The 13,832-nt window shown below is 49.3% G+C and overlaps 1 protein-coding gene across 1 annotated transcript in view; it reads left to right on the top strand.

Annotated features, from left to right (window-relative positions):
* The window catches only part of Kif1b (kinesin family member 1B), a gene marked incomplete in the record, with an annotated part of 137,055 nt that overhangs the window by 107,038 nt on the left and 16,185 nt on the right, over nucleotides 1–13,832 (top strand). Inside the window, 5 exon segments of the mRNA XM_013504249.1 lie at nucleotides 1,323–1,378; nucleotides 3,790–3,898; nucleotides 5,281–5,347; nucleotides 6,009–6,093; nucleotides 8,832–8,937. Coding sequence (XP_013359703.1) covers nucleotides 1,323–1,378; nucleotides 3,790–3,898; nucleotides 5,281–5,347; nucleotides 6,009–6,093; nucleotides 8,832–8,937 — 423 coding nt within the window.

The raw sequence follows: 13,832 nt of genomic DNA, 5'->3' as shown, positions 1-13,832 counted from the left end.
AAATAAAAAAATTAAAAAAAAAAAAAGAGAAGAAAACCACTGAGCACCATGTTCCAGAATGGCAGCAGCAGCCACACCAGGTTCCAGAATGGCAGCAGCATAGAGAATTTGTTCCTCAGAATTGGATTTAGAGTGCTCAGCGATCCAGGCACTTCACCCCTATGGCCAGAAGAGAGGAAAGCTTGGCTACTGCTCCAGGTGGCAGCAGACCATGTCATCACTCACATGGCACTGGTTTTAGGTGCCTACAGAATGCAAGAGTTCTGAGGTTAAAGAGGCTTCCACATCAATTTCAGAAGGCCTGGGAGGCCAGGCAGTGTGCCCCTGGGAAGGAAGTGTGTAAAGCTGTGAGTATGAAGTAAGAAGTGCAATGGAGACCTCAGAAGATTGGAAAAGCCAGGAACGTGGATAATCTAAGGAAAGCTGCAAGGAGGGAGCAAAGTGGGCCTAAGAGAGAAGCCAAGGGGGATGTAACCACCAGAAGTGCCATAGGGGTGGAGTCACGCAAGCCCTTTGGAGCTCACAATTGCCACAGATTGCTTCTCATGTTCCACATGGAACTACAGGACATAATGTTAGCCCTGCTGGATTTTGGACTTGCTTTGGACCCATTCCTTTGTGTTCCCCTGTTTGTACCTTTTGGAATGGCAATGTTTATCTTGTACCATTGAATATTAGAAGTGTTTAACCTTGTTTTCATTTGTACAGGGGTTCACAGCTAAGCATTTGCCTTATGACTCAGAGGAGATTTGGGACTTGGACTTTTCAGCAATGCTGAAACTGTTAGGACTTTGTCAACTCTTAGAGATAGACTAAAATGCCTTTTGCATAAAGGGTTGTACATGAGTCTTTGGGGGCACATCCAGACACAAACCGTAACACCTCTGTTTCCTTTTGAGAAACTTTACTACCTTTTTCTAGCTCCCTAATTACTATTTTAGACAGAGCAAATTGAATTTTGCCCACATGAGTTTAAATGCCACTTTTTTGTGTAAAGAGAGTTTGAATAGGCTAGGAAGTTAGGGTAATAGGAATGTAACATGAAGAATGTGTATAATTATTTCTAAAATCCCTCAGTTTCATGAAGTGGATGCTCTAAGTGGAGTTACTAGAATGGATGAGGAGAGCAAGCCAGGGGCTTCTGGATGGTGCTGGTGTCAGCATTAGCTGCGATTTACAGGGAACTTTAATTAAGATGCAGTAGCCTGTATTACCGTGTGGGATTAGGTTGGAGAGCTGGTATCATGCAGAGCTGAAACATGGCATTAATACCGGGATCCAACTCTTAAGTCCTAAAGATGTTTTTCTTCCCTTCCTTGCAGTCCGCCTCAGCCTTCCCGACGATTCTTCCCTCCGCCCATGCCACTCTCCAAGCCAGGTGAGCCCCAGCTCTGCTCTGCCTGATGTTCTCTGTGTGGACACATCCTTGTTCTGGTGATGTTCAGATAAAAATCACACTGGGATTCTTCCTCCTCTTCCGTGTACCCTTACGTACTCGTGCTTCCTTGAATGCATCTAGCAGGAACTAGAATTCTTGGTTCCGGAGGTAAGGTAAGAAGTAATAGGGCCCTGTCTCTGTTGGTTCTCTGGTCTTATAGCAGATTTTCGTAACATCCCTTTTCCTAAATCATTGCTTTGTGTGCAGCTCCCCCCTCACTATCAGTGACTGAGCATTTCTTTGCATGTTGAATATATTCTGCATGTCCAGTCATGTTGTTTTTGTTGTTACTTTGTTTTCTTTAGAGCAAACGGGCACGTACTAACTGTACATGTTCAGTACATGTATACCATGTATACAGCATTATAATTAGCATAACCCACACCTTCAACAGTGGTCATTGCTTTGTAGTGAGAGCATTCAGAGTCCTTTCTCTAGCTATTTTGAAGTGCACAGTATTAATTCTAATCACCCTTAGAATACTATGACTTGAACTTGCTTCTCCTCCTTTATCTTGTTTTGATTTTTCTTTATTTTCATCCTTTCTCCATCCTGCCCCGTTGTCACACTTCTCCCCACCTACGCTCATTCTGCATTCTCCATGCTTCTCGGCTCCATCACCGCGACCTTCAGACCATGAACGAAAGATTGCGCTGATTCGGTTTCTCGTGTCTGGCTATGTGAATGTGCATGTGCTGGACGTGTTTTCTGAGCACGCCAGTGTGCTTGCATCCTCCGCTGTTGGCACCTTCCAGAAGGAGGCTGACCCGGTGCCGCCTTTTCTCTTTCTGCCAGTGCCCAGCTGCCAGAGCGAGAGGGTACCCAAACGAGATGGTTAGTAGCTGCCTTAGCACTGCTCTAGATGTAGAACCAACCTCTGGGGCTGGCCCTCAAGCCTGGCTCACCAGGAATGAAACGCTGATGCTTCTGTCTGCTTCTTGAGCTAAACGTAGAGTTCACCACACTATCTGGATCGTGCCACATTCCCTCCAGAAAGGCTTTAGGAAGCCCCACCACCTGTGCCTCTTCCATGTCAGCCCAGGGGGCAGGCTCTCTCTTTGTCTGGATTCCCTGCCATAGGTTTTTGTTTGTTTGTTTGTTCGTTTGTTTTCTGGTACCGGGAATCAAACTCACAACCTTGCGCTTGCCAGGCAGGCGCTGTGTCCCTGAGCTAAATCCCCAGCCCCTGCCATAGTATTTTTAATTTTGAAGATTTTTACTAGTAATTGCTTTTTTGTTTGGTTTGGGTTTGGGCTTGGGCTTTGTTTTTTTCTGTGGTGCTGGGGATCCAATCTGAAGCCTCATATACACTAGGCAAGTGCTGTCGCACTGAGCTACATCCCCAGCCATGGGTCTTTTAGGCCCTGTGGTTCTGTTCACTGCCCCTTAGCTGGCTGCCAGCAGCATTGACTGCATGCTCTTCCTGACCAGTGTCACCAGGGTATGTGAAGTCCAGCTGGGGTGAGTGCTGCTGATAGGCGGCCTGCTTCAACAGTGCTGCATGGTTGAAAAAGCCCCAAGTGCATTACGTTGTGGCCTTTGTGATAGCTCAAGTTAGTGGCCTGTCCCTTATGACCTGCATTTTGAAAGTTTCGGAGACAGACTAACAGGGGGAGGCATCCTAACTAAAGTTGCAGAGCATCAGTACTGTCAGGAAGGGGGATTTAAATCTGAAGAAAATGTAACAGAAGCTCATTTACAGATCCCTGCATTTACAGATTAAACCAGTGGTCTGTAGAGTTGCCTGCACGTTGGAGTCAGCTGAGAAACATAAGCCTAGGATGAGTGACTGTGTCCCACCCCCAGAGCCTATGATTTGATTCTCTGGGCCTTGCCATCTTTAAGATGTGGGGTGACCATATAGCTCAGTCTGGCTTCAATCTCCAGTGCCACAAAAGTAAATAAAATCCCAGATGACGTTAGGCAGAGGGAGGTCGGAAGCCCCTGGGCTGGAGTTGTCTTTGTGCTCCGCCTCGCAAGTTCCTGTGAATCCCAGGACGCGTGAGGTTGTCCCCAGCTGCTTTCCAGACCCTGTGTCTCCCACGCTGCGCCCAGGTAATGACAGGCCGCTGAATGGGAGACTCTGGAATGCCAGGGTTTTGTAATGGTCTTTGGGACATTTTTACTTCACACAAAACCCATTTGTTATCTTTGGAGACAGTCTTTTGAGAAGGAAAGGTAGTGACTACCCATGTCCCTTGTTCCCTGAACCAGAGGCACTAGTGCGGTTGATACTGATACTTCTTTGGGGCTTCTGCTGCCTTCCCCAAGTGTGTCCTTGAAGACTGACCTTGGGTGCTTTGCTAAGTATGCGTGGACACATTTTGACATTTTCTAAAATCTTTTCAAAGTTCCAGCCACCAAGTTAAACACCATGAGCAAAACCAGCCTTGGCCAGAGCATGAGCAAGTATGACCTCTTGGTTTGGTTTGAGATCAGTGAACTGGAGCCTACCGGAGAGTAAGTCCAACTTTCTAAACTTTTAAATGTAGTATTTCAAGGTTAGGAAACACAAGTTTGAGTCTCTTCTGTGCAGGTTCATGAATCGTTCTCATGACCAGCATTCTATTTTGAATTGAATTTTCGTGATCATAGTGTATTTCTTTGGTCAGATGTTTGCCAGGGAACTGAGGACGCAGTATAATAACTTGCCTTTTCGTTAGCAACAGCAAGGAGGTGGAGACGCACTTGGTGCTGAGGGCAGAGCATCACATCGTGGTTTTATCACAAGCAAAGCAGCAGGAGCGGGCAGTGCCAAATATGGTCAGTGAGGGGATCTGTGGCAGAACGTTGCCCCAGACCACGGTTCCTCAACCTTGGCACTATCTTGAGCCACATTATTCTCCCCTGTGGGCAGCTGTCCCATATGTTATGGGATATTCGTAGTATCTGGCCTCTCTCTACAAAATGCCAGTACTTTCTATCCTAAAGTTGTGACAACCAAAAATGTCTCTAGACATTGCCAGGTGTCCCTTGGGGTCAAAGTCACCCCTCTGTTGTTGGCTGTGTTAGGAACTTCTGTTTTAGATCAGTATGATCAACATCAGCTTACTTGTCTCTCTGAGCTGTGTTGGAGCAAGAGATGAGTATAACTGTTGTTCATAGTTCTCTCTAAAGGCTTTTGTAAAAATGCAAAAGAGATCCTACCCCTGAAACAGAGGCAGGGGACTGTATCTGTTCAACTAAAGGGCAGGGAATAAATGTTACTGAAAGTGTTGGGCGTGCTGGCACACAGCACTCCAGAGGTAGAGGCAGGGGGATCACTGTGAGTTCAAGGCCTTCCTGGGTGACACAGTGAGTTGAACGCTAGCCTGAACTACAATAGCAAGACCCTGTCTCAAAAAACAAACAGACAAAAAAAATTTCCTGAATGTTCCTGTGTGTATAAACACTGAGAACCACTGTTGTTTTTCTCAGCAGGAAGCATGTATGAAGTCCTTCCTTATTATGTGTAGGACAGTGGTACGTCAATCCTGTATAAGTCTGCCTGGAACTACATCACTTTGGGGAATGTGGCTTTGATAGACAGATCTGTGATGTGATTGTGACTTGTATTATGAGGGAGAGGCATATTTCCTGTCCATTGCTATTGCACTTGTATATTACCTACTGAATATTTATGCATGGGGCAGAGGTAGAAACAAGTAACACTGCTATGCTTTGAGCACATTAGTAAGAATAGTGAGACATGGATGAGCAGGAACAGCTATAGATGCAGGTGGCTGGCTGATTAAATGCCAACAGGAGAGACATTGGGGCAGCCAAAGATGGGGCCGCAGGGACCAGGGAAGGCCTCGCAGATGTCACCACACTTACTTTCGTCCTTTGCATTTCTGTCGCAGGTACATCCCGGCTGTGGTTGACCATACTGCAGGCTTGCCCTGCCAGGGGACGTTTTTGCTTCACCAGGTACTAAGGCAGGAGGAAGACAGGGCCTGGGAGGTACACTGAAGAGTGTAGAATAAGGAGCAGAGTGCTTTCTTTTTGCCAACTTTCCTCTCTATTTCAAAGGTGGGAGGGAACTGGGGAGGGCTTATACACTGTTTTCCTGTTCCTTCCTCAGGCCTTGGCTTCTGTATACCCTTGCTTCATATTTTAGAATAGCTATTTTGAAAAAAGAACTTATTTCCTTCAGTTACTGTCATTTGTGCAGCTCCCCTGTCACTTTCTTATGCTCTTCACGACGTTTGAAAGCTCTATGCTTTCACAGCCAAAAGTTTTTAACAGGGGTAGAGGATAAGAGTTTCAAAGGACTAAAATTCTGATTTTCAAATGTATCATCCCCTTTGGTAAATCAAAAACATGTGCACTAGGTGCTCAGAACTGCTTCGGAGCCAGGCGGGATGGAGCTGGAAGTCCCATGCTCACATAAAATCAGCACACCACTCTTCAGAACAGATCAGACCCTTACTGTTGCTCACACCCTGACCCTGTCTCCTGGGGTGGCCGGCTTTTCCCCTCCCTCCGCACCTCTCCTTCCTGCCCACCCCCAGCGTACAATCCAGAAAAGAGCAAGCAGGGGAAATGGTGGATCGCCCCAGCTGAGCTGCACCTCTGTGCCCTCCCTTAGGGCATCCAGCGGAGGATCACGGTGACCATTATCCACGAGAAGGGGAGCGAGCTCCACTGGAAAGATGTCCGGGAGCTGGTGGTTGGTGAGTGCACTCCGCTGCCTGAGGGCAGAGCCTGGCATTTAGAGGTATTGTTGTGCCCTCTTTGGAGCCAGGAAGTGTGTGGAAGACTGCACTGGAGAACACAGCTTGTGGAGGGGACCAAGGCCTTGAGTTTGGATTCTGTCGTGGGGCTAAGCAGGCAGCTCAGCAGCAGAGTACTTGCCTGGTATGCACAAGGCCTGGGCCTCAGTCCCAACCGTGTATCTCTCTCTCACGGTGAAACCCTTCCCAGCTCGCCTCCATCTAACCACTGTTTCACCTCATTACAGTGGCTATGGTTCTTTGCTGAAGAGGAGAGGAGAGGGCATAAAATAAGTCTCTTATGAGCTTGCAGGGAGTTAGGGAGACGACAGACACACGGGCAAAACAGTGGATAAGTGAGTACCAAAGTGAGCACAAGAGACCTGTGCTAGGAGAATCACCACCAAAAGCCGTCCGGGAGGACTAGATTGACTCCGAGGAAAAGGCTCTGAATAGGTGCAGAATTGAGAGGGTTTTGGTAGTTGACTTCCCAGATAGAAAGGCAAGAGTGTGCCGGATGCACGACACTCGAGTGGGGAAAAGAGGCATGTGTGCCCCAGCGCAAGCTATAGACCCTAGTGTGTTCCTAGATACAGTGTGGGCCGTAGAGAAGTCTGAGGCAGCAGCACAGAACCTTTGGTTGTCATGACCTCTTAGGCTGTGGTGAAGCCTCAGAATTACCGTTTTGCATGTTTGTAGGGTCTCCCTATGTAGTTTGGGCTGGCCTTGACCTCCCTAGTTGCTGGCATTACAAATGTGTTTCCCTACGCCTGGCTCAGAATTATGATGTTTTTAACTGAGGACAGTAAAGTATTTAGAATTAGAAAAGAAGCTAATGAATTGAGGGCTGGGGATATAGCTCAGCGGCACAAGAGCCTGCCTGGCAAGTGCCAGGTCCTGAGTTTGATTTCTGGTACCAAAAAAAAAAAAAAAAAGAAAGAAAGAAACTAATGAATTGAAATATAAACTAAGAAGAATTAAATAGATTTGTAATATGAGCTCTTCTCTATTGTTCCATTAAATAACAGGATCTAGTTGTAGATCTAGTTTGTATCATTTCACAGTGGTGATGAATGGAAAAGATACTTTAGGTTAGCTTGATAGGGAAACATCTGCGGTTTCTACAGAGGACACAGTTACTGACACTGTTAAACTTGCCCTCCAAAGCTTAAGGAAACACCAAATTTCAGTTAAAGATGTAACCTTTTTCCTGGGAGGCTGAGGCAGGAAGATCCCTGCAAGTTTGAGACCAGCCTAGACTACATGTGAGTTCAAGGCCAGCCTGAACTACATAGCAAGACCCTGTCTCCAAAAAAAAGAAAGCTGGGCATGGTAGCACACTCCTGTAATCCCAGCATTCAGGATGCTAAAGCAGAAATATTGTCGCAAGTCTGAAACCAACCTATGAAGCCGGGTGTGGTGGTGCATACCTGTAATCCTAGCATTTGGGAGGCTGAGGCAGAAGGATCCTTGCGAGTTTGAGGCCAGCCTGGGCTACAAAGTGAGCACAAGGCCAGCCTGAACTGCCTAGTGAGACCCTGTCTCAAAAAGACATAATCTTTTCCCCATCCAAACCAATGGACACCTTCAATTCTGTCCATAGAAGTGCTGTCTCTCCATGGGCCAGATGAAGAAACCCAGAGGGAGTTTATACTCTCCTGCTGGGGCTGTTGTTTTCAAGTTTCTTGAAAATTAATATTAGCCAGGCTTGGTGGCGCACGCCTGTCATCCCAGCACTTGGGAGGCTGAGGCAGGAGGATCGTTGCGAGTTCGAGACCAGCCTGGGCTACAAAGTAAGCTCAGGGCCATCCTGAAGTACATAGCGAGACCTTGTCTCAAAAAGACGAAGAACAAAAACAAAAACAAAGAAAATTAGTTTTACTCAGTGGCACAAGCACTTGCCTGGCAAGTGCAAGGTCCTGAGTTTGATTTCCAGTACCCCCCAAAAATTAATTTTTATGTGGAGTACTGATATGCAAGACAGAAAAGATGCTTTTGCCAGAAAGGGCAGGGGAGGATGCAGAGGCAGTGGTTGTAGGCTTCTCTGAAGAGCCCTAGGATTTATTTGATTGACAGGCTGTTGTACTGTTCACCATGTTGCGGTATCTTTCTGAATGTGCTATGTTATTTAACCCCCGTGACTGGGAAGACTTGGTACTATTAGAACCCAAGGTGCAGAGAAGGAGGAAGACAACCCCGTGCTTGGCGGCTGGCGAGAGCAGAGCCTTGCCTGAGCGCGCAGTCAGCCCTGGAGGTGCTCTTAGCTTCCCTGCAGTGCTGCCCGCCTCAGCATGCATGTAGAGGCAAAGTGGTAGCAATCTGAGGGAGAGGATGGGACACCGAGTCAGCGGCCCAGAGGTTTCTGCGGGATGAGGGCGGGGCTGGTGGGAGAGGGGAGACGCGACACCAAGGAGACCAGATGGGCGGCTGCCAGGTTGCAGACCGAGGGGCCATGGCCTGTGTGAGCGAGCGGGACGTGATCCTGCAAGGAAAAGCTGGGGCAAGCGTCAGAGATGGAATCTCAGAACAGAATCAGTGTGGCGGGGAGGGGCCGCTGCGGCAAACAGGCAGGATCCGGTGGGTAGCCTAACGCTCTGCAGCACCTGCAGTTAGAGGTTGGAAAGTCACTTTCTGGCCCCGGGAATTTATGCCTTGTGTTTAATGTGCCCACTACATGGTGTCTTCACCCTTTCCTGCAGGCCGCATTAGAAATAAACCCGAGGTGGATGAAGCCGCGGTTGACGCCATCCTCTCCCTAAACATCGTCTCTGCCAAGTACCTGAGGGCTTCGCACAGCTCCAGCAGGTGGGCACCAAGGCGCGGGCACCGTGTCACATCCCTTATTTGCTTGTGACTTCTGTGTAGATGCAGAAACCATTGCTGTTCTCACTTGGAAAATCCCTGTTTCCTCCCATACACTCCTGCTCTCCAAAAAAAAGCCAGCAGTGACTGGAGATGCTTGTGTGCTCAGTTACCCCAGGGCACAGAACGCTGTATCCATATGGAGCTCAAGGGGATGTAACTCAGTGAGAAAAAAATCCAAACAAAGTTGAGCACGCTGCCCCGCGTTAAAGGACGATTACACTAAGGCTAAGCGGCTTGTGATAACACGGCGGCTGTTGAGGAAGTGTTCTTGGTGCTCAGTGGCGTGGAGCGGGCCCTCCGCGGGACAGGGACGCCGCTCTGTGGGCCTTTGCCACTGCTGGAACAGGCTCAGTCAGCACTTCTGGTTCCTGCTTATGCGTCACATTGACAGATTAATAGAAACTCTCATGACTAAGACTGGCTGCTCTAAATAACAGATTTTATTTTCATCTCTAACGTGTTCCCCTGGCTTGACCCCCAGGTGGTTAGCTATGTAACATCAGATGAGACGGAAGTTACGGCCCTGCGGTGCACAAGTTACACTGGCTTTTCTTACAATTCGCTCTAACACAGGATGGCAGACGTTCATGAAGTGCCTGGCCATCCTGTTTTCCCATTGAGCCTGGCACTCAGGCTGCTTGGTCCTCTGCCTCCCCAGGAAGGGACTCAGTTGCTGGCTTCTCAGGGCTGGGAAGCAGGAGCCGCAGGGACGTGGGTGTGGACCAAGACACTGCCCATGATGGGACCCCTGTGCGCTGTCTGCTCTGAGAAGTGTACGCACATCTGTGTTGGGAAGTGAGACCACAGGCAGAAGCAGAATAAAAGCTTGGGGCCAGGATTCCTTTCTTTCCTGTATTTCAGTTTTCATAGGAAACAGAAAAAAAGGAACACGCTTCTGCTTGCTTTTCTGCATGCAAGAGGAGCTGGCAGGGCCTGAGGAAGGAGTGTCGGGTGCGTCCGCGGAGGGGAGGCAGACAAAGAGGGGTGCGCTGCCCTCCCCAGGCAGCGTCGTGGCCAGTGGATACCATTTCCCCGAGGCCGGCAGCCTCTCCACACGGCATGCTGCCTTTCACTAGACATGGAAAGCCAGTGTTCAGCTGGGGCTCACCACCACCTCTGGACTTGCTTTGCAACTGTGAACAAGCATCTGACATTTCCCTCGGGTACTTAACGAAACCCGCAGGGAAGAGGGTGAAGGGCGGGCCTGCTCAGTTTGCCTGCATTAGAGGAACCTTGAAAAGTCCTCGGACTCTCGCCCAGCAGCAGGTCAGATGCAGCAGGAGGCTACCGTGGCTTTGTGGAAGCAGCTTCTCCTGTATAACAGAAGTTTAGAGTTAAGCAAAAGAATGTGGTGTTCCACCTCCTTGAGAGACTGAGACAGAATGATCACAAGTTCAAGGCCATCCTGGGCAACTTAGCAAGACCCTGTCTCAAAATAAAAGGGATTAGGATATAGCTCCCAGGGTTTAATCCCCAACAGGGCAGGAAAAAAGAGTTGGTTAAAATCAAAAGTGATAGCCAAGTGCATTGGTACCTGCCTGTAACGCCAGCACTCCAGAGTTGAGGGACTCATGGCAATTTTCCTGCTTCAGCCTCCCAAGTGCTGGGATCACAGGTGTGTGCCGCCATGCCTGGCTCTTCGTTGATTTCGTAATGTTAGTCAGGTTAGGTGATCCTGGTAAGCATGAGTGGTGTGAACAGGTTGGGCCATCTGTGTACTGCTAAGCCGTGACAAGCACACAGACCCTTGGGCATTGCTGTCCGGATGCAGGAGACCCGTCTGCAGTGTAGGGTGTGAGGGTTCAGGTCTAGGAAATGGAGAACGCAAGCTGATGCAGTGAGTTGTAAAAAGAGTTTGGCCAGGAGAGCTTCTGTTCTGTGGAGGGTTGCATGTGTTCCGCTGGACTGCAGAAGTGCAGTGTGTGGGGTGCGTCTTACAAGGCTTTGCTGACACACTGACGCTGGAGGGCAGTTGACGAGGAGCGTTACTCCCCAGGAGCGTTTCCTCCCCAGTCCTGCGGCGAACTGACTCACAGGGCTTTCTCTCGGCGCCATTCCTAATAGCAGGTCCCTGCTGAAGTGTTGTTCACAGACGGTCTGCACATCTCTGTGCCCGCTTTCCTTCACTGACAGTTGCAGGGGAGGGTCGGTGTCACTGTAAGCCCCGTGCCACATTGTGTCCCCAGGTCTGTTAGTTACCAGTGGGCTTGAGGTCACTGTGCTCACAGGCAAATTTGTATTAGTCTTTTATATGTGTGTGTGTTTGCTTTTTTGCTTCTCTTTTTATTTTCATTTTTATTTTTGTTGCTGTTGATTTTGTTGCTGCACTAACAAAAGCCTTTCTGTGTTTTTGCAGGCTCTTTCTTGATAAGGACACTCCTAGGTATTTTATGTCTGCTTTTTTGCACATAGAGAGTCTAGTTTATCAGAAAGCTTCATGTCTGTGTTGCTTTGAGTGCTATTTTAGTTTAGTGGCGCATTCTCTTGCAGAATACAGCAAGACTGTATTTGCACCCTAAAACTGAGCTTTGTGCCCTGGATTTTTCTTACATGTTTACAACTGAGTATAAATATAAATGATTGTTAGAGCTCGGAATTATTTTCTCATTCCATTACTAAACTTGGCTATTCTCTTCTTTTGCCTATTCAAGTTTTCCTGTCTGCGTTACAAAGTAGCACATTTCTCCCCTCTTCTCCAGCGGACTCTCGCCTTCGTTCGCTCTTCCCTCTCGCCTGGCCAGAGGGTCCTTGCCCTGTGCCCTGGCACAGCCGCTCACTTTCTTCTTTGTCTGCTCCTGAGTGGTCACACAGAACATTTTCGTTGTGTGAGTAGCTGAGTCTGTGAGAAGAAATGTTTCCCATATTCTTAAATGTTTCTTCTGTCAGACCTGCTTATCTGTTTTCTTCTCTTGGAAAAGAAACACTCCTGGCTTAGTTGTGAAGAAAGTTTTTCCCATCTCTGTCTGACTCACAGGAAGCAAACTGACAGAAGCAATACGTGACAGTCTAGCCTGCCATGTTATCTGCCTGATGTTCTCAGGACGTTGGTAGCTCAGTCGGATCCCATCCAGTTCACGGTTCACAGATTCTCCTAGTGGACGCAAGAGGGCGCTGCGGGGCTGGGAAGCTGCTGGCGGTGGAGCCCTCGCTTGGCACCTGCAAGCCAATCCCTGGGCCACAGAACAAGCGTAAAGGGGGCCACAGAGGTGACCCTAACATAAGTTTGCTTTAATTCGTTCACAATTAATACATCAAGTGAGCGTGTCGCGCACTCTAGTTCCCTCGACAGCTTTCTCCTGGAGGCTGCCGGGGGTTGGGACGTGGGGTCGTTTTCTGACCACCTCGGGAGAGCATGTGTCCGGATGCAGCCCAGTTTCCAGCCCCACCCTCAGCGGTGTTGCCACCGGTCACAGTTACTTCTTCCAGGCTCCTCTCGAGAACTGCCTTGGCGAGCAGATACTCCAGCAGAGAGGGCTGCGGCAACTCTGACACAAAACAGAAAGAAACTTTTTCCAATACAGAAGATCTTAGTGGAGTTAGAACTTCCTTGTGTTTCTGCCGGTAAAATTTTAATGTTAGGCGGAGTAAAAACGGAACCTGAAGACAGAAATGTGCAGAACTTCCCCGCACAAGCTCAAGCATTGCCTCAGATGGAAGAGTCAAGAGTCATGAAGCGCCGGGCGTGGTGTCGCTGGCCTGCAATCCCAGCACTCCGGAGGCTGAGCCAGGAGGATCTCGGAAACTTGGAGGCCAGTAGGGACTACTAGTTCAAGGCCAGCCTGAACTATACAGATCCCATGTCTCAAAAAAACAAGAGAGAGAGGTCATGAAGGCTCAGGAGGGACGCATGAGGTGCTCATTTTGGGCCTGAAACCACATGAATGAATCGCTAGGTATAGACAGCAGTGATGGGGATTTCTGTCACCTGTCACCTGTCACAAAAACCAGCTAACACCCTTAAGGGTCTTGTCTCATTCTTGCCCGTGTGCTTGGCTAGCTCTTGGGAAGTCTCAGGTAGTTTCTGTTGAAGTAGGAGATGGCGTCACCATCAGATTTTGTTTCTACTTAAAACTAAGATTTGCTGGGCATGGCACTCAGGAGGCTGAGGCAGGCAGATTGCCCACTACTTCAAGGCCAGCCTGGGCTACACAGCGAGATCCTGTCTCCTAAAAAGCTTCAAACAAAGATTTGATCTAGGCAGGACTTCGTGGTTGTGTGCAGGCTTTTCCGTTGTGCCCTGGAGCCCTGCAGGCTCCCACTGTCATTTCTGTTGCTGTGGAAGTCACCCGGTGACCGCGCCGTGGTCTTGTTAGATATGTCTGTCTTCGTTCGGTGTCTCTGAAGAGAACTCTTGCCCCACACTCACTGCCCGAAACTAGGCAGTCCAGAAAGAATCAAGTACGGAAAGGAGAGTGTAAGAAGCAGCAACAGAGAGAAGCGACCGCACCTCCCGCGTAGCTGCAGCGGGCTGAGGGCAGGTGCAGGCGCTCACTGCCAAACGTGCGCAGTGTTCTCTGCTCGGGTTGGAGGAAGAGGGCGCTGTTCCCAGAAAGGAGGGGCGCACCTGCTGGCTGTCACCGGAACCCTAGAAAAGGCCCCCCCAGTGGAAGGCCCAGCAAGCGAGGTCCTTCTGCCCCGGCCAGGAGTGGCGCGGAGACTGCCGGCCCGGCCTTGCGCTGGGAAGACGACGCTGGACCGCGAGAAGCCGGCGCGCTGTCCGCCGGCCCGGCAGCCGGTTCTTTCCGGGATAGAAATTGCTGGTCCGAGCGGCTCTTCCACCGGCGAGCGGATGGCCGAGGGCCGGCTGTGGGGGGGAAGCTGCCCCTCCGCCCCTC

Source organism: Chinchilla lanigera, unplaced genomic scaffold (genome assembly GCF_000276665.1).
Source record: "Chinchilla lanigera isolate Chin_1 unplaced genomic scaffold, ChiLan1.0 scaffold00085, whole genome shotgun sequence".
Classification (NCBI taxonomy): Eukaryota; Metazoa; Chordata; class Mammalia; order Rodentia; family Chinchillidae; genus Chinchilla; species Chinchilla lanigera.
This window is presented reverse-complemented; position numbering and strand designations above follow the sequence as displayed.